The sequence below is a fragment of the Peromyscus leucopus genome, chromosome 17, assembly GCF_004664715.2.
Source record: "Peromyscus leucopus breed LL Stock chromosome 17, UCI_PerLeu_2.1, whole genome shotgun sequence".
NCBI classification, from domain to species: Eukaryota; Metazoa; Chordata; class Mammalia; order Rodentia; family Cricetidae; genus Peromyscus; species Peromyscus leucopus.
Window position 1 is genome coordinate 12,904,167 of NC_051077.1, and position 20,508 is coordinate 12,924,674.

At 51.3% G+C, this 20,508-nt stretch overlaps 2 protein-coding genes and 1 pseudogene across 13 annotated transcripts in view; 2 read left to right on the plus strand and 1 right to left on the minus strand.

Annotated features, from left to right (window-relative positions):
* The window catches only part of LOC114681344, an 80,823-nt pseudogene extending 77,687 nt beyond the window's left edge, over positions 1-3,136 (plus strand).
* Positions 3,137-6,181: 3,045 nt separating this feature from the next.
* On the minus strand, positions 6,182-19,546 carry LOC119089211 (heterogeneous nuclear ribonucleoprotein U-like protein 1). The gene is made up of 2 exons (XM_037211659.1): positions 19,520-19,546; positions 6,182-7,091 (listed from the first exon to the last, which is right to left on the minus strand). The coding sequence occupies exon 2, from the start codon at positions 6,904-6,906 to the stop codon at positions 6,358-6,360; it is 549 nt and encodes a 182-aa protein (XP_037067554.1). The 5' UTR covers positions 6,907-7,091; positions 19,520-19,546; the 3' UTR covers positions 6,182-6,357.
* Fgfr1 (fibroblast growth factor receptor 1) overlaps positions 6,457-20,508 on the plus strand; it is a 58,460-nt gene continuing 44,408 nt past the window's right edge. For 10 of the 12 annotated variants that reach the window (XM_037211655.1, XM_028854812.2, XM_037211654.1 and 7 more), the window contains exon 1: positions 19,520-19,698. In XM_037211655.1, the coding sequence (XP_037067550.1) occupies positions 19,608-19,698 (91 nt within the window). In that variant the 5' untranslated portion in view covers positions 19,520-19,607. Of the gene's footprint in view, positions 7,092-19,519; positions 19,699-20,508 lie in introns of those variants that run through there. The other 2 variants (XM_028854813.2, XM_037211658.1) reach the window with 2 other exon arrangements.

Genomic DNA, 20,508 nt, shown 5'->3' on the forward strand with positions numbered 1-20,508 from the left:
ATCCAAGGGTTCAGCATTCATAGGTTCAGCCTAGAATGCAAAAATATTTTTTCAGATTGTATCTACTGAACATTCACAAATTTTTCTCTCTCCATTATTCCCTAAACAATATAGTATAACAATATCTACATAGCATTTACATTATATTAAGAAGTATCAGCCGGGCGGTAGTGGTGCACGCCTTTAATCCCAGCACTCGGGAGGCAGAACCAGGCGGATCTCTGTGAGTTCGAGGCCAGCTTGGGCTACCAAGTGGGTCCCAGGAAAGGCGCAAAGCTACACAGAGAAACCCTGTCTCGAAAAACCAAAAAAAAAAAAAACAAAAAAACAAAAAAACAAGTATCAGTAGCTGAGTGGTGATGGCACATGCCTTTAATCCCAGCATTTGGGAGACAGAGGCAGGCAGATCTCTGTGAGTTTGAGGCCGGCCTGGGCTACAGAGAGAGTTCTAGGACAGTCAGGGCTACACAGAGAAACCCTGTCTCGAAAAACAGAACAAACAAAAGGAGAATTATAAGTACTCCAGAGGTGATTTGAAGTAGGTGGGAAGAAGTTCATGTGATATATGCAAATAGTATCCATTTTATATAAGGCACTCCAGCATCCTTGGATTTTTGGTGCCTACAGAGTTTGGTATTCATGAGAAGGTGAAACTGAATTCCCTTAGAGACCCATGACAATTTGTGTTCTATGTATACAATAATAGCTGTCACAGGATTGTTTGTGAGTGAAAAGCATTGGATACAATGTACATTCTCATTAACTAGTCCACAGGGAACGTGATAAAATAAATCATGGACTTCCGTAATTTCAAAACTGGGCACCTTCCTCCAGAGAATTCAAGTTCTGTTCCCAGCATCCCTGGCGGGCAGCTCACATCGGCCTGAAAGTCTAACTCCAAGGGATCTGACACCCCCTTCTGGCCTTTATTAGTATGTGATGAGCTCATCGAAAAGATTATTGTGGCCGGATGCTTTGTTTTCTTTTTCTTTCTTTTGTCCCTCACCCCTTTAAAGACAGGGCTTCATGCTGGTCTCACACTCACCCAGGCAGGAGGATGACCCAGGACTACTGATCCTCCCTACTCTGTGTCCTGAGTGTTGGATTATAAGCATGCTCCATTTACTTGGTGTTGGGGATCCCGTTTATGTAATGCTGGGGATCGAACCCAGGGCTAGTGCATGCTAGGTAACCACTCTGTTATCTTCAGCTCCATTGCCTTTTTTTAATTTTTATTTATTTATTTATTTTTTTAGCTCAACCTCTCCCGATATCACCAAAGTTCTTACCCACCACCTAGCAGAAATCGGTTACAACTTGGATGGAATCCACTTCAAAGTTCAATCCCCAAGGGTCTCGGTCTAACCCTGAATCTTTGATCTTTGTCCCTAGGGAGAGCAGAAGCCTTAGAAACACCCCCACCTCCACCTCCCCACCCACCCTGGGGCTTCTCAGAAATGCAAAGTGTTTGCTCTGTCATCTCTCCTGTCTCCCAGCCTTGGATGAATTGTTGGTTTTAGCTGGGAAAGGTTTGTGAGTTGGAGGATGGGAAACTTCAGAGTGTCCTGAAGGAAAACACAGGGCAAAAGACCAACTCGGCCTTCAGCTGGCGGCAGAGTTCTGAAGGGACTTGGAGAGAGGTAGACCAGAGACCACGGTTCTCCAGATTTGCTTTTCCATACATGTTTCTGTTTTCTTCATGACCCCTAACAAAGCGGGCCTGCTTATCTTGGGGTGCCAAAAGGAAGGGAAGTAAGAGTGGAAAGTATCCTTTTCTGAAGCTGGTGTTAGAGGAAGGAATTTCAAGCAGGCAGAGAGGTACAGAGTGGATAGTAAAAGCCGTACAGAAGCTAGAAACTAGGCTGCAAAAGAGATGGCCTGGGCCGAAAGGAAGTTCCCGGTCCAACATCATAACAATGGCCGGTATTGATGCTGCACCTACATCGTGCCCAGGTGCATTGTTGCAGTATCTCATCTAATCCTTTCAATAATATCAAGAATTGCTCTTGGAATCTTCAAGGTACCATCGGAGAACGAACGGACTGAAGGAAACTGGCCACGATCACACGGGCAGAAGGGAATGGCAGATTCGGAACCGACACTCAAAACTGACCCAATGTCGCCCTAACCCATCCTTCCGTATATCTCTGGGCCTGATAGCCTCCACCATTCCAGGCAAGTCTGGGTGCTCGGTCGGTGTCTATTATCTTTCAAGGTTCAGGCATCGCCTTTCCTAATCCGTTCTCTGAAGAGGCTATGCCCAGCAGAGCCCGACACACCAATGTCCCTCCTCTCGGGCCTCAGAGAAATGAATATGGCAGCTCCTTTTCCCCACTCTCAGCATATAAAACGAACCGAAAGTTATTTACAAAAACATCATGCCAAACAAGACACTCCCCCCCCCACCCCCTTCATTCACTCACTGATGCTGCGCTAGGAACAGCCAGGGGTCACCAAATGGCGGCCAGATGGTAGCTGGCTGCTGTCCCTAACTCCAGGAGCCTGGGGCAAAAGGCACAAGCGGCCCACCTGCTAGCTAGGGCCTGTGAACCAGCCACTTTACGGAAGGGCCAAGGGGCTACCCAGGACTTGTGAACCAGCCACTTTAACGGAAGGCCATGGCAGTCCTCAGCTCTTGCATCTATCTCCTCCCGCGATGGCTGTCCCAGCTAGCCTGGCTGGTTCCCAGCCTTCCAAGGACTCCAGCGGGCTGGGCTGGGGCGGGGGCGGGGCGGGGGCGAGGAGGGGATCACACGGGGACCTGGAGCCTCCGCTTCATCTCTTCCAACCAGGAAGCACTGATGGCCGGAGCAGGAGGGGTTGCTCGGCCCCAGTGGGCACGCTTGATTTCCGAGTTAACAGCTCCGAGAGAGAGAGCCCTGCTGTAGAATTCCTGCCTTCCTGCTAGCACGGCAGAGGGGAGGATCTGCAGCCGTGTTCCAAAACAAAGAAGGCAGCCGGGGCACTGGGGAGAGCTCCCCACTTGTATTCCGCACCCCAGCCCCTCCTCCTCCTCCTCCCACAGACCCCAGAGGCAGCAGGCCCCCTGGTTATCCCTGGCCCTAGAGCGCAGGGGCCTTTGTCTCCCCCTCTGCCGACCTACTGGCCAGGCGAGGGGCCTACCAACCCTTCCTGACCCTCCCAGCTCTTTGTTATCTCGGAGGGAAGATTACGTTTCCCGGTAAAGAGACAACTGCCAGGCGCCCTCGCCCTCCGTGCAGGCCCAGGGCCGCCGCAGTCGCAGTTGCCCCACCCTGTGGCCTGCGGCGTCCCGGAGCAGCGCCGGCTCCTGCCAGGGTCTGCGGCTCTGCACAGAGCCGGGGCGGGAATGTCGCGGGCAGGAGTGTCGCAGGCCCCCGGAGCAATGCTTCAGGGGGAAAAGCAGACGCCCTGGCTGGATCTGGGGACACCACTGCCTCCTCTGGGCCTGTCACCTTCCAGTCCAGCCTCTCTCTAGCTGTTTCCGGGAGAGCAGGTGGACGGACAGACAACAGCTAGCAAGCTGACTACTCATTTTGATTCCCATTCCCCTAAATCTATAGAGGAATCGCGTTTGGTTCCCATTCCCTTAAATCTATAGAGGGATCACATTTCCGGTGCCAAACTCTGCACCTCAATTCCAAAAAGGCACGTGGATTTTTTTTTTTTCTTCCAGTTACAGCAAGGGCATATTTTTCAACTTCTAGCTTCTACATGCTCTTCAGATGTTCCAAAAGAAATCAAAATTAAAAGGACCGGATTATAAAATTATTATAATATTTAATAAATTTAATTATATAAAACACATAGGGGGGAGAGAGAGAGAGAGAGAGAGAGAGAGCCTGAACTCTCCCAGGCAAGCATGTCACTGAGCCAAATCCCCAGCCCAGGGCTGTATTAAAAACCTCTTGTTTTAGAAGGACCTGGTGGTGCAGTCCTGAATCCCTGCTTTGGGGAAGGTTGCTATAGAAGTCATAGTAAGATCTGGTCTAAAAAAAAAGATCTTTATCAGAAGAACTACTGAGATGAAGCGCAACACACTGTCCGGAGGAACAAGGCGGAAGGATGGTTGGCTCTTAGTCAGGTCTGCATTCCCGTGACTCACCTTCCCTATCATTACCTCAAGTGGTAGGTATCTTCCTCTGGTAAGTTTCTCACATGCATCCAGGCCCCAAACAACAGCTGTACAGATCTCAAGAAAAATCTCTTGGGATAGGGTGAGATGCACTGTTGAAAGCACCGCCCCAGGACAGTTTAGAAGCTTGCTGGAGAGAAACAACCAAGCAGGAAGAAAATTAACAAAACTTTCATTAAATCAGTAGATAGAGCAGGGGGCAGCAGCATCTCCAGGTGCCGGGGGTGTGGGGGGGTGGGGGGGACAGAGAAGGCTGTTGGGCAGCTTCTGTGAGAGGATAAATGGGACCTGACTGGGAGCCGAGATATGCTTATAGGGTAATAACCCTTAAATATTGGCTGTCGTTTCTGCCTTTTATTTAGTTTTTGATTATTCATTTGCTCAGAAAGTACTTACCGAATGTTTACTTTCTGGGCACTCAGTAAACGTGTTTCTCTCTGCGCCTCCCTCTCCTCCAGTTTGAACCCTGGGTGGTTGTATAAGCTAAGCACGGGACCTACGACCACTGAGCTAAACATCCAGCTTTGTTCGGCATGCTGGTGGCTTATAACTCAGAGGCAAAGGTTGGACGATCGGGTTGAGTTTGAGGCTACATAAGTGAGTGAGTTTCAGGCTGTCCTGGGCTACAGCGGAAGACTACCTCTCAAAATAACCAAAACAAACAACAACAACAACCTGAAAGTCAATAAATCAATAAACTCCAGCCCTTCTTCCCCTCCACCGGACATAAATGTGGTAATATCATATAACTTACTATTTTGTCATCTGGTGGTCACATAGAAAACTGTCCAATGCGGAGGGGATAGCCAGAGAGTTGGGTATTCCAGCTGTCACTGCTCACTCTGTTGATGGGTTCCTGAGGGGACAGTTCTCACAGTGGCTTTTGACTTGCGTCACCCTTTTGGTGCACTGACACTCATTGCTCAGTCTGACTCTCATGGGGGAGACCCATAGGGACACCTCTGACTTGATTTTATCAGATGCATGACATGTCCAAAGTCTTTGAGTGGTGGAAGAATTCTTCACAGTGTGGCGGACTTCCCATCCTTCCAATGGTCCGTTCCCGCCGCCCCCCCCAAGACAGCACATCACGATCACCATGAACCCGTAGGAAAATTTGCAGAGTCCCTCTCCCTGCCCCCTCATTGCTATGAAACAAGTCAACATGCTTCTACCACCCACTCAGGTTTAGGGTGTGCTGGAATCAAAACTCTGTCTCCCAGTTAAGCTGCACCCCAACCTATTTTTCCCTCTTGTTTGAGACAGAGTCTCCAGCACAGGCTGCCTTCTCGTTTCCTCTACAGCCAGTGACGACCTTGAGCCTCTGACCCTCCACCTTCCCAGGACTAGGATGGCTGGTGTGCAACTTCACTTTTGGCTTATTCGGTGCTGGAAACTGAGTCCCTGCAGGTCAGGTAAAGACCCTACCAACTGTCTTACAATTCTTAGCCTGCTTCATGGGGATATCACGATTCCGCATGTGCAAGCCGGACCAAGTATTATATTTTTCAACATCCCCAACAGGATTCATGCCCATTGGATTAAAGAACTACAGATTAACCGCTCTGTGGATGGATCTGGTAGGAAGGGCATTTCAGCCATTTTCATTGAGGGCCATAGTAGCACACTGTAGGGTCTCTGGGTTGGCTCTGGTTAATTCCTCAGCAAAAAACAAAAACAAAACAAACAAAAGCCCTCCTTTCCTACACCACTCATTTCTTGCTTGCTTCCTGAGCATTCATTGAAAGCTGTTGATTTCTGAGGCTACCAAGAACGGCACTGTAGAATTTGCAGGGTCCATTCCAGAGTGAACCACAAAACCTAAATTATGTGGCTGGGGAAAGTTGAGATCCCAGGAAAGGGTCTGAGGGGGAAGACCGACTCATCCATCAATAAAAACAACTTGTATTTATTGTGAGCCATGTGAGGGTCCTATTTTTACCTCCACTTGGTGCATTGTTATCTCCCTTTTACAGATGGAAAACTGAGATTTAGAGCACCAAACTCATTCCCCAAGGCACACAGATAACGGAAGACGGAGTTGCCAAGTGCAGCTTCAAGAGTGCCAGTCCACCCCACCCCTCCACTCACCCCCCCACACACACACACACACTCTCATCCCCAAATTTCTGATTTATTCATGGCCTGAAATTCGGGCGCCCTCCAGGCGATACTCAAGCCAGCCCCAAACTGTAAAGCTGATCTGCCGGGCTCCGGGTTTCTCCCGGGCTGGGGCTTGGGAACTACAAGGCCCAGCAGGCATCTGTAGGGGGAGGAGGAGGAGGTGGGACTAGCGCCGGGTGGGAGTGAGAGAGCGAGCCCTCGCGCCTCGCCGGCGCACAGCGCTCGGAGCGCTCCTGCGGGTACCGTTGCGGGGCCCTCGGCAGCGGGTGGCGCCGAACCGGAGCCGGGACGCCGGTGCAGTCGCTGCGTGCCGAGGACCCGGGCTGCGCAGGGAGCTGGGCCGCAACGTCCGGACTGGGACGGACCCTGTGCTTAGCGCATTGCGGCGACCTCGCCTTTCCCGGCCGCGAGCGCGCGCCGCAGCTGGAAAAAGCAGCGGAGCCGGAGGACTTTTCTCCGGTCCCCGGGGCGCACCACACCAGTGCTGCAGTCAGTTGCACGCCGTGGCCCCCCCGGAAGGGGCGATGGAACCCGGGCTGCCAGAAGCGTGAGGAGCCGCCGCCGCCGCCGCGTTCTGGAGAGCTGGGGGCGCACGATCTGGGGACCCCCGGCGGCGGACCCGAGCCCTCCCCCCCGCCCCGCCTCCGGGGCACCAGCTTCGGCTCCATTGTTCCCGCCCGGGCTGGAGGCGCCGGGCTCCGAGTGCCGCCGGGAGTCGTGCCTCGGCCGCGGAGCTCCCGCGACCCCGCCAGGACCTGAACGGAGCCCGGGGACGACCGGCTGGAGCGCAAGACACAGGCACCCGCCGCGCCACGGCGAGCTCTCCAGAGGCGGGACCGCAGCGCCAAGTGAGGTAAGAGTCGCCGGCGTCCGCAGAGCCGGCTGGCTGGGCGTCCCGAGCGGCCCCCGCGCTTAGCCCGCCGCAGCCCGCGCCTCCCTCCTCCGATCCCCCCCCCTCCTCCCCGGCTCCACTCCCTCCCCGGCGCCCCTGTCCCTCCTCCCTCGGCCAGCGTCGCCGCCCGCGCCCCCTCCCCGCGCGGGGCCCGCGGCTGCTGCCCGCTGCCCAACTTTTCCGCCAACTCTGCGCTCCGGAGCTGGCGAGGCAGCTGCAACGCTCCAAGTCCAGACCCCGACCCTCCCGGCCCGGGAGAAGGCGGCGGAGGCCGTGGGTTCCCGGACTGGGGAGGAGGGCGGGAGTGAACTGCCTGCGAGGTGGAGTGTGTGTGTGTGTGTGTGTGTGTGTGTGTGTGTGTGTGTGTGTACACACTCCATCTCTTTTGGTCCTCTTGTGAGGATTCACCCCGATTCAGCCGGTGGTGGCTTTGAGCGCACCACCCCACATCTGGGATCTTTTTCAAGTGTTTTTCCACGTCCGGGCAAGTCTGGGGTCCGGGTTGGGGGGCTTGATGGAGGAAAGGAAGTGGCGGGGAAAGCCAGCTTGTCTTGGAATAGGTTTGAAGGAGGTGGCGTCACCAAATGGCTGAATCGGCTTTAGCGGAGAACGAGCAAAGATTTCCCCCTTTCCGAGGGGGTGGTGGTGGTGGTGATGTTCTGTTTAAGTCTTAGACCTAGAGGACTTGGGAAGGGATCTGGAGAAGGGGAGGGGGCCGCGGGGTCCGGATCGTTCTGGGAAGTGGGGGGAGGGAGGAGAGCTGGTCCGGTGCGGAGCCCTCCGCTGCCCGCTTGTTGCTTCTCTGGCCCAGACCCCCTCTCCGCGCTTCCCGCGCCTCCTCCAGTGGTGTCGCCGGCCGGATGAGACAGGCGAGTACCCATGTTTTTGGAGGAATTTACTGACTCTTTTTTTTTTTAATAGTGGGGTTTGTAATAGACATTTGCCCCCAGTGAAGCAGCAGGACACCTTGGGAGTGCAGGAGGAGTTCTCTCTTTCTGGGCCTAGAAGCTATTAACTCATTTGCAAAGCATTTCGACGGCGTTTTTTTCTCCCCTACCCAACCCCCCATTTCCAGATGTAGCTGCCGCATCTGGTTCCGTTTCACCCTACACGGGTACACCGCAGCCACATTATTAAACATCCCTCTTCCTCCCCCTCCCCCTCCTAAATTAAAACTGAGATTGTTCACTAGTCCTTACCACCACCACCACCACCACCACCCCTTAAAATTTGAGACGTGGAGAGGAGGCTTTGGGTTGGAAGAGAAAGGAAAGTTTTGGGTCTCAAGTGATTTTGGATTCCTCCACACTAGTCTCTCCTGCTGGTGGCGAGCGATGGATGGGTGGCGGGGGTTGGGGGTTGTGCCGAAGAATCATCTTGGGAGATGGAGCCATAGTTCCCTGGACCCACTTGGGAGCGCCTTGCTTGCAAGAGGTGGCCCTTGGCGGTGGGTCTGGGCCAAAATAGGCCTTGACGCGTACTGGAACCAGAGCATCGCCTCGCCCTTTAATTACAGTTGGAGCGTCTGTCCGGTGTGGACACGGCGAGCCCACCTTTCGTGGGGCCCCGTCCTCGATGCGGGAGCAAGCAGGGTGCGGCGGCCGGTGCTGTGGCAAGCCAGAGGCACCTCGTGTTTTCAGTGAGTTCCTTGGGTTGCAGCCCTCGGAAACTTAAAATGGAGTGTTTGGCTGTTTAAACAATGACTTCAGGGCTAGGGATGGAATGTCCACTTTTTTTTGCAATACTCTTTTCGGGGGCGGGGGCAGCCAAGTGTCCAGAGGGTCCAGAGTTGGCGGCAGGGTGGGGAGAATTGGTGCCTCTCACCCTCTCCAGTCTTTTAAATTGAAAACACTTCTCTGGTTTCCTCCTTGGGGCGGTAGTTTTGGAGGCTGTAATGAAATCGCACTTTCTCTAGACATGGTAATTAAGGTGACTGTTTCCTTCGCAGATGTACCCTGGTCTTTGCACCTCCGGACCAGTGCTTTTTTTGGAAGAGTATCTAAATTGTAGATCCAGGGCCCCGAGATGGTGGAGCAGAAAGTGGCTCTTTCCCTCTCTTGGCCAGGCTCCGGGTTTCTCTGAGGCTTGTTTTAAAGCCAAGTAGCAGGGCCCTGGGACCGGCCATGGTCTGGCCAATTACCCCCACGCTGGGGTGGTGTCCCTTCCTTTCAGTGACCTAAGGCCCGACAAGCTCAACTAATACCGGCCAACTGTCCTCATGGCTCGACTCCCTCCCTAATGGCTTGTTTATGTATGTCCCCAGTTGGGACACACTCCTGAGACCCTGCTGACCCCTCAGTGCTGAGTGTTTGGGGACCGGGACGCTTTCCGGGGCTTGGCTGCAGCCGGGACAGTTATGGCTTTCACCAGTGACAAGCTACTTGAAATATGTTGCCTTTGCTCTTAGTCATAACGCAGTGCCAAGCTTTTCAGTGCGGGGGTCATGGATGGAGCGCCATGTGTACTTCCAATGCCAGTTTCAAGGGTGTTTTTTACCAGGGGAGGTTGGAGCAATGTGGGCATTGCTTTCCTTGGTTCCAAGGTGTTTCAGGCCGTGAAGCGTGTTGGAAGGTTCAGTTCCCTTTGGTACCCTTTGAACAGCAAGGAGCGGAAGGAACTGAGGGGCATCACAGATGCCATCGCCGGCTCCTTACAAGAGAAGATTAGAATGCAGATGGGCACCCTAAACCAGAACTAGCTTTATTCAGGATGGACTCCAGGTGAGGAAGTTGAATGGAGCATTGGGTAGGCAGAACGCTCCAGAACCTTGGGGACCAAAGACAATCTGTAGACTTTGCTGTTAGCGATCTGCTTTTTCGCTCATTCGTGATATTGGCCTGATTCAAGACTCTTAAAAGATTTGTTCGTGAGAACTAGCAAGCAGCTAGTGTCTCCAAAGGCCCTATTCTTTTTTTTTCCTTCTTTTTGTTCTTAACATTTCATCTGTTTGCTCATTTCTGTGTATGCACCTCCACCCCCCCCCCCACTCCAGTGGCCATCAGAGAGTAGGTTGTGAGAACTGGTTTTGGGGCTGGAGACATGACTCAGCCGTTAAGAGCAATGGCTGCAGCCAGGCATCGGTGATGCACACCTTTAATCCCAGCACTCAGGAAGCAGAGGCAGGTGGATCTCCCTGGGTTCAAGGCCAGCTCTACAGAGCGAGTTCCAGGACAGCCAAGGCTGCACAGAGAAACCCTATGGGGGGGGGAGATTAAAAAAAAAAAAACACTGGCTGCTCTTCCAGAGGATTCGAGTTCAGTTCCAGCACGCACATCAGACAGTTCACAGGAAATCTACTGTCTCGGTAGATACCTGCACTGGCATGCACATATCCACACACATATATGGGTAATGGAAAATAAAATCTTTTTTTAAGAGAGATTTTAAAAGAGAGCTTGGTTCTCTCCTCTCATGTGGGTTCAGAGGGCCCCTCCCTTACCTGCTGAGCTGTCTTGCTGGCCCCAATGGCCCTTTCTTTCCTCCAATTTTTGTCATCTCTTTCATCCAAACGGCTGTTGAAGAGCTTCTGAGAGAATACAGTATCACTTGTCCTCCCTGCCCTCTGGAGGGATGTATAAAGGTCGAGAGTTCAAGGCCATCCTACATGCTGAGTTCGAAGCCAGTATGGGCCCTGGGAGGGGCCCCCTCGAGGACCCCATTTCCTCCCTGGAAGGTCTGGGCCTGCCTGTGCCGCAGGAGGAAAAGAAGTGAGAATTGACTCTGACGTCTTGCTCTGAAAAGGCCTCACTTTCATCACTTAAGAGGAGTTTAATTTCCTCTTGGGAAACTTTCGTCTTGCATTTCTCTTTCCCAGGGCTCTGGAAGAGGTCTAACTAAATGCACCCCGGGAGTCCAGATGTGGGTCTTTAGAGAAGGTGCTGGTGATTCCAGAGACTCAAATACCTCATATGGGATGGGATATTGGTTTTCCCCCTCCAGTCTGCACTGTCCTTAAATAGGAATTCTTTACTTACTAGCACCCCCCAGGAAGACATCTCATTTGTGGGCATCCCCTCGCCCCACCAAGCTGGAAATACAATGTTCACCTGGGTAAGGGATTCCAAGAATATGGCAACGCTGCACGCATGCGTCCTGTCTCCACAGCTAAGCCTCCTACATTGTCTCACTGGCTGCATTTTTGTTACTGGGTTTTGTTTGTTTGTTTTTAGATGCATTTATTTTATGTGTATGAGTGTTGGTCTACATGTATGTATGTGTACCATCTACATTTCTGGTCACTGAGGAGTTCAGAAGAGGATGTTTGGATCCCCTGAAACTGGAGTTATAGGGGGTCATGAGTCACCCTATGGTGCTGGGAACCGGACCCTGATCTTCAAGAGCAGCAGGTGCTGGAAACTCTTGAACTCTCCATCTCCCCAGCCCCTGTTTGGTTTTTGAGTCTGGTTCTCCTATAGGGCCAGGCTGGCCTCAAACTTGAGATATTCCTGCCTTGGCCTCTTGAGTGGGAGTGAGATGATACACACATACGTGCCCCATACAGCTATTAATAATTTTCAATGTAAAAGATTTCTTGATACTTTTCATATGTGTGAACACACACACACACGAGTTTGTTTTGTTTTAGCGGTGTTGGGAACTGAACCCAGGGCCTTGTACTTGCTAGGCCAGCAGTTTTACTACTGATCTAACCGCCCCCGCCCCCCAGCCTTGGTGCCAATCATTTGGATACTTTTTCACAGAGATGCGAAATAAACCTGGTCACTTGGTCTTAGAGTACTCTTGGGTGTGTCCTTCTTTCTGAAAGCGTGTTTCCTTCTCTTAATCTCAATGCTTAGGAAACTATTTTTAATAAATCAAACTTCTTCATAAAACACACACGCACAAGCAATTAGCATTTCCCTTTATTTTATTTTTATCTATGTGTGTCAGCATGTGTCTGAGTATGAACACGTGTCCCAGAAACTCAGAACCCAACTCACTAGAACCGAGCCATGGTCCTCATCGACAGCAGCAAGCTGAGTCATCTCCAGCCCCGTAATTTAGCATTTCTTTTGTAGCAGTTAACAATTTTGTAGGCAAAACTACCCTAGCATTTAACAATGTTGATTAAAGTGATGTGAGGGGAAAGTTACCTCTGTCTTATCCCAATCTAGAGGGATTCATACTTCTGTATCACAGCCCTCAATTCTGGGGCCTCCAGATGTTTCGAACATTTCTCTGGTGGTGGTGTTTAGACTAGAGTGTGGCTGGTTAGCACAGGGAACTGGCTTTGTCCCCCCACCCCATAATCTCATCTTTTTTCTTGACGAATATATACAGGTTGAGAAACCTAGACTCCCAGATGCTCACTCATGTCATGTCGGCAAAGAGTTTCAGACTGTAAGACATTTGGGATTTTACGTTTGGATCTTTCCTGGCAAAGCCTTTCCAAATACTCTAGAATCAGAACAACTTCTAAACCTGAAACATGCATGGTTCCAGACGTTTCACAGAGAGGATCCTAGGCCTGGGTTTGTCTCTTCAGCCTCCCAGTCCTCCTTTCTAACATGGATGCCCTATGTACATGCTGAGGGCCGAGGGTATTGGGAAAGGCGGTCAGAAGCCGGTCCTGCTTCCCAGAAGCCTGCAGCTTCTTGATATCTTTGTCAGGGTTTGCCGTGCTCTCTGTGGCTGTGAGGAAACACCGTGACCAAAAGTGACAGGGAGAGGAAGGGTTCATTTCAGCTCACGCTTCCAGGAAACTGTCCATCATGGAGGGAAGTCATGGACAGAAATTCTAACAGGGCAGGAACCTGCCATCAGGAACTGACGAAGCCATGGAGGAGTGCTGCTCACTGGTTTGCTCCTCATGGCTTGCTCAGCCTGCTTTCTTACAGCACCCAGGACCACCAGCCCAGGGGTGGAACTGCCCACGGTGAACTGGGCCCTCCATCAGTCATCATCAATCGAGGAAAGACATCACGGGCTAGCCCACAGGCCACTCTGGTGGGGGGTTTTCTCAGATGAGGTTCCCTCTTCCAAAATGACTCGAACTTGTGTCAAGTTGGCATAAAACTAGCCAGCACACTCGGGGAGAGAAGAGGGTGGGGAGCATGAGTAGGAATCGTCCAGGAAGGTGACGTAAGCACCATGGGAAAAGGTCTGGTAATTTACCGGGAAATCGGAGGGACAGGGCTGAGGAGCTGGGCGGCCTGTGGAAGCAGAGCTTTGTGAGATGGGGTTCACTGATGAGGTTGGCCCCGGCCCTTACCGTGGAAGAGGAGCACTTGCACAGATCTGCAAATACTGTGGGAGCCTCCTTCAGTTTCGGGGTGATAGCATCCTCATTTGGAAGTAGGTGAGAAGAAACAGGTGGCATCCACTTTTACTTGTTTGGGTTTTAAGAGTACATTTGGCTGGGCGGTGGTGGCGCACGCCTTTAATTGGGAGGCAGAGCCAGGCGGATCTCTGTGAGTTCGAGGCCAGCCTGGTCTACAGAGTGAGTTCCAGGACAGACTCCAAAGCTACGCAGAGAAACCCTGTCTCGAAAAAAACAAAAAAACAAACAAACAAACAAAAAGGAGTACATTGTATTCATATTGCTTTTTAGTATTTCTGTCATATTATTGTCATCTCTGAAATATCGTCCTTTGCACGTCATCAATATAAGAAATTTGGGAGTGCTGGCAGTTGAGCCCAGTGCTTCAAGCGTGCTGAAGTACACGTTGTACCTGGCCCCAATATAAAAAAAAAAAATAATGGTAAGATATTTTACATTTTTCCCCCCTGCGAGACATTCACAAACAGTTTCTGTTTTTCAGTTCTAGCGCACCCCAGTTGGCAGGAGCCATATTTCAATAGCTCAACAGCTGCATGTGGCCAGGAGTCACCAGATTTGCCAACTGAGTCTAGAGTGTCGAGGCTGTGAAGATGGAGTGTGCAAAGATACCTGTGGGGAGGGGGGAAGCGTGTGTTTCACAGGAGCGTGTTGTCAAGGGCTTTGGGGTCGGGAAAGATGGCCCAGGGGTGAAGAGCGCTGCCTCTATCAGAGCATCTGGGTCTGGTTCCCAGCACCCCCACATACATGGTGGCTCACAATCTCCAACTCCAGTTTCAGGGGCATCTGAAGCTCTCTTCTGGCCGCCGCAGGCACACCCGTGGTACACAGACAGACAGACAGGCAAGCATGCAAAACATACACGTACATCATTCTGAAAATGATTTTTCTGGATGCAAGTTTGTTCTTATTTCTTCTGTCAGACTAGGGCTGGAGAGAGCAGGCTCTTCGCTGTGCTGCCTCCTTCCAGGACAGATGTTCTGGTCTCCTTCAGGTTGGGACGCTGACTGTCCCAGGGTGGCAGGGTCGTAAATGGAACCGTCCATTGACTGCCTTCTCTAGAAAACAGGGAGATGAAGACCCAGGCGCCAAAGAGATGGCTCAGCTGTTAAGAGCTCTCGCCATTCTTCAGGAGGACCAGAGTTCCATTCCCAGGACCAAGGTCAGGTGGTTCATAACCTCCTGTTACTATAGCAACAGGGGATGTGATGTCCTCTCTTCTGGACTCCTTGGGCACCCATACAAATGTGGTGCGCGCACGCACACACACACACACACACGCACACGCACACACACACGTACACACGTGTACGCATGCCTTCATGCAAATAAAATCCTTAAGAGAAAGGAGGAGGAAGACGAAGACGATGATGATGATGATGATGATGATGGATACTTGGCCCTGAACGCATCATCCAGTTTTCTTGCATCATTTTTAGACCAAGAGATTTGGTGTTAATAGACTCTTTATATCTTTAGAATTTGAAGTGCCAGGGCCAAGTATTCCAGGCCCCGGCTTCCCACTAGAGGCACTGAAACTCCTGTTGCATAAGTACTTTACAAAAGACACACTCAGCTTCTTTCACACTGTCCATTTGGTCTGTGTAACCACCCGGATGTCGTCGGGACAAATATTTCAGCCTTCCCGCAAGTGTGAAAACTGAGGTCATGCGGTCTCCTCATTGCCCTCACTTTAAGACCTCTTTGTCTAGGCAAATTGGGCTTTGAATTCTGGGGGGGCCTCAACTGATAGTGGAGGAGACTGGTGGGGAAGCAGATGGAGCACTTTGGGGGAACTGCTGTGTACACCTGCAAGGCTACAGGTCCCATCTGTCAATCAGTGAAGGAAGGAGGCGATTCCCAAGGGCTAAGGTGTCCATCCTCCAGGACTCCAAACAGCATTTGGATTTGTGGTTTGTCTCACTGAAGGCTCTACAGGTGGGCAGAGAGAGCGTGTACATCCAGGTACATGTACCTAGCAACCCGTTCATCCCCGGAGCTGGTACCAGGAGGCCGAGGGTCTATAGCATCCTTTTGTTGTGCAGTTTGAGGCCCAGAGGGTGGGAGAGGGAGAGGCGTGAGGAACCTGGTACCTCTTTTGGAAGTGAGTCAGAGAGAAGGTGCCAGAAGTCGGAAGTACATTCATCACCGGGGACGGAAGGAGATAGGCTAGATACCTAGGAGGAGGTAGGTGGGCAGACATCTCGGGGGACAGGGGGACAGGTGGAAGCTGCCCTCTGCTGCGGTCTAATCAGTCACCCCACGATGACACCACCTCCTCCCATCCACCCTCTGCTGATACTAGAGATTTAGTAGTCAGGGGTACTGTGGGACTCAGGTTTTTTTTTTTTTTATCAAGTGTACCTTCCTGATAACAGGCGTATACTGATTAGACGTATCTTTGGAATGTGAGATGTGGTTTTAGAGGCGCCTTTGGGTGAGTGTTACTTCTCTCTCCTGGCCTGAGATTGTGCCTGACCCTGGGTCCCAAAGGGCCCTGAGGAATTTGTTCCTAACGGTCTTTCTGCCCACCAAAGGAACAGAATCAGGAACTTGTAATTTCCAGTATTAGCTTGCATTTGTCCTTATCTCCTGGGTTTCTCCAGCGTATGGGAATTCTCCTGTGTCTGCGTCGGGTGGAGAGCTAGTTTTTGTTTTTTTTATTTTCTGTGTTGGGGATGAACTCAGGGCCTCCCATATGCTAGGCGGTCATTCTTCCTCTGAGCTGGATCTCAGTTAGGTGTGGCCAAATTATTTGCATTTTCCCATCTTGAATTAATATCCCCCAGACCTGGGGATCAAGTCCTAGTGTTACAAACAGCTCCATTTCCCTGGGAAAAGTACTTAAGTCCCGTCTTCTCTCCCCTCCTCCCCCCAAGACAGGGTTTTTCTGTGTAACAGACAGCCCTGATTGTCTTGAAACTTGCTTTGTAGACCAGGCTGGCCTCGAACTCACAGAGATTCACCTTCCTGTGTCTCTTGAGTGTTGGGGTTAAAGGTGTGTGCCACCACTGCCCGGCTTAGTATTTAAGTTCTTGGACCCTCAGTTTCTTCCTCTCTTAGTAGAGACTAGTACTATCCCTTAGAAACAGAGGGGGACTACAGTAAGTTTTATAGTTATAAAGGTATTTTACTTGTGTAGAGTCCACAGAGTAGTCAGTAAGTATTCCTTCCATTTCTAGTCCGTTTCCTAAATTCAGAAAAGAAGGGGGAAAAAAAAAAACCAGAAGAGAAATATTTACTTCACTTTTGGTTTGAAATTATTAATTTTTTTTTAGTAAGCCTTTGGAGACAGCGAGTGGTAGCGCATACATGTTCTGCTGGCCAAGAATTCAGGGGTTTTCTGCCAATCAGGGCTGACTCACTGGAGAGGGGGCCCTGCCTGGTTCAGGCGGAGGTAGGGCTCACACCACATTAGGGCATGTTCCGGAGGCCGAGTCTCTGAATAGTTGAGATGGTTTCCTGCAGCCTTGGAGGACAGAAAAAAAAAAAAAAAAAAACCCTGGAAGACAGAGATGGTTACCCCCATACATAGTGCCCAGCAAGTTCTTGTCACTCGGTAGATGTTTTGCCATCGATTATCTCTTCTTTAGGACCCTAGGAAGTTGTTTTAAATTTTAGCACCACAGGGCCGGTGAGATGGTTCATCAGGGAAAGATGGCTGCCCGCCAACGTGAGTTCAGTCCCCACAACCCCTGTAAAGGTAGAAGGAGAGAGCCTACATCATGGAGTCGTCCTCTGACAATTTTGCATGTGTGCTGTGACAGACACAGTCATGCCCTCACATGCATGCATGCAACAGTCATAAAGAAAACATTTAAAATGTCAAAAAATTAGCCGGGCGGTTGTGGCGCACACCTTTGACCCCAGCACTCCAGAGGCAGAGCCAGGCGGATCTCTGTGAGTTTGAGGCCAGCCTGGGCTACAGAGTGAGTTCCAGGACAGCCAGAGCTACACAGAGAAACCCTATCTCGAAAAAAAACAAAATAAGATAAAATATCAAAAATAAATCGCCATCATAAACCCAAGAATCGCCAAGGGCTTTAGCTAGGGCTACAAGTCAGTTGTGCCTGACTGTGTGGAGGGCCCTCATCCCCCACCACTCATGGCTGTCAGACATCAGCCATCACCATCCAACCTCAGGTAGCTGGATCCGCCTCCCAGTGTCCTGCTCTGTCCTCACCCTAAGTCGTGGTGATGCGTGTGTTCTCTGGGAGGGAGGCTGGTCAGACTGGAGGTGCCTGTGACTCTTAACTATTTAGAGGCACAAAGAAAGACCTGGAGAGCTGGGGATGGATCTCTGGGGTAGAGCACTTGCTTAGCCTGTGAACGGTCTTGGATTCCATCCCTGTTGGGGGGGCGGGGGAGGCTTCTTCTAGCATCTTCTTGCATGTTGTTCATGGAGATTTAGCAGGGTCTCCATATTCTGTGTGATCTACTTACCTCCTGTTTCTTTTTCTTTTTTCTTTCTTTTCTTATACATAGGCTGTTCTGAAACTCACTGTGTAGAGCAGGCTGGCCTTGAACTCAGAAAGGTGTGCACTGCCACCCATCATGCCTTCTGTTTCTTGACTTGTTCCTGACTCTTTACCTCTCTGCTCCTCACCAGACGAATTGGTCAGTCCCGGATGGGATGAAGTCTTGTGCCTGGGGGAGTCATCAAATCCTTGTCTCTTGAAATGATTGCACAATACTTAAACTTGAGGAAGGATCTGCTTTTTTGTTTTGTTTTTTAAATTTGCACAGGACAGCAACCATCTACAGAGTGCATGTGTGGCTGGGATTGAGGTGGAGGGGTGGGGTCACACTGGTCCGTCTGCTTTCCTATTGGCTTTTACAGGGTCTTAGACACCTTTGGGATCCTGAGCCGGAGCTCGAACTGAAGCCTGGGACTGGGCCTGAGCTGTAGCTGCAGCCTCAGCCTTGGTGGGGCAACCGTTGGCCATGTAGCCACCCATCCGATTCCCAAGCTTGGGGTGGCGACGAAAGCAAGTCTGCCTTGTGGTTGGGATTCTTCAGCATCTTCTGCTTAACCTCCCTAGCTTCAGAAGGCCCTTAATAGCCTCTCGTTGCCTTTGTATTGTGTGCCTGCATCTTAAGAGATCCGTATCTTTGTGACTGGGGTTTCTTTTGCGGGGCAGGGTATTGAGACAGGGTTTCTCTATGTATCCCTGCTCTCCTGGAACTTTCTGTGTAGACTGGCCTTGAACTCAGAGATCTGCCTGCCTCCGTCCCAAGTGCTGGGACTACAGGAGTGCTCCACTGCACCCAGCTTTGTGACTGGGGTCTCCTGGTGCCATTTCCATGACATCTGGGGGACTGCTTGTATGTGGTGTGGTTCTCGGACTTGGCCATGTCGACAGTAACCCACATCGCTGAAAGTCTTTGGGACCTGAAACTAACTGCACAACCCTTTTTCCAAAGCCCTTGCTCACAATATGGCTCTGGGGACTTTCATGAGGTCCGTCACTTCCTCCCATAAATGAGCGAGGCTTTTATCTATCTGGAAGGATTTATTTCATGGTGACAGTCCCAGCCAGCTCGGCAACTTGGTCTGTACTCAAAGCATAGTTGAGGAATTGAAGGGTGGAACCCAGCTTCCCATCACTCTAACAGCATGCCTGAGGTCATCAAGTTAGAAAGAGAAAAGGTTTTGTGGGTTTCAGTCCACGGTTGACAGGTTGCTTTGGGGCACACCTGATGGTGGGATGAAAAAGAATCTTCGGGGCTTGCTTGGGGCTGTCCACGCACTCATGGCCAGGAACAGAAAGGGCGAGGAGGGATGTGAGACTGGATTTCTCTAATCCTCTCCAAGGGCATGCATGCGCCCAACTGGCTTAAAACCTCCCATAAGGGTCTATCTCTTAAAGAGCTCATCACCTTCCCCAAAGTGCCCCCATTGGGGGACAAACGACATTATAAACTTAAGCCCGTTACCTCTGATTTGATGTTGGGATAGGTTCGATTCCTTTTGCACCTTAAAAAGCACTTAGTTATTTCAAGCATCCTTCTGGGCAGGTTGACCATGGGCACGATACCCTTTCTTCTTTTCCTTGCCCCCCCCCTTACCCCCCCCCCCGACTTCTATCACAGCTGCTGTTTCTTTCCCCAGAGACAGCTTGAGAAGGCGGATCAAGCTCAAGGTGGAGTATCCATGGAGGTGTGGAGCCTTGTCACCGACCTCTAAGTGCAGCACTGGGATGTGGAGCTGGAGGTGCCTCCTCTTCTGGGCTGTGCTGGTCACAGCCGCACTCTGCATGGCCAGGCCAGCCCCGACCTTGCCTGAACAAGGTAAGACACCAGGCTGAGGGTCAGCTGGACCCCTGAGCTGAGGAAACAGAGGGGGGATGGGGGCTGCTGGGAAGATGCCCTCCTTGGAGGAGCAAAGGGCTCCTCTCCGATTGGGGAAATGCCTAAAACACCTGGGTTGATTTGGACTTGCTTATGCATATACGAAAGGGCTTGTCGGAGGATACGTTTATGGTTTTGTTTTTGTTTTTCTGGGGAAACAATGTAATTAGGTCTTTAACTCGGGTGGTCATAAAAAGGGGGGTGTTGCGGTGGGGAAAAGTGTCATGAATATAGATTTAGAGGCGATATTCTAGCATAAGAAGAACTTGATAATTGGCCTCTGGCTTCCAGAAAGCTGTTCCGGAGATGCATCTTCTTATGGCGTGAGCAGTCATGAACACATGCCTTTTCGGACTCTGTCACCCAGTTCTTGTTTGGGGGCTTGATGAACAGTTTGCTTTGGAGGTGGCCTGTTTGGGGGACTTGGAGGAGGCTGAGAACCAGGAGGCATGATGGGGCACGGGAGCCTTATGAGGCCCCCCTGGCCTGTGGTGTGTGTTCTAAGTCCCCAAGGGGTTGTTCCTGCTCGTAAGATACCTGATGGCTTCTGAGGGAGCTGGAGGAGAACCGTTGGGATGTCTCTGCTGTCAACAGGCAGTGTGGCTTGAGAGTTAGGGGCTGGTCACAGAGAAGGCTGGCACAGAGTGGGTCACAGACTTCGGCGTGCACATGACGATGGCGGCCGTGTTGACAGGGCTGTCCTTTGAAGCTGTCAGGGGCCTGTTTAATGACCAGTGGGGGAGCCTGTGT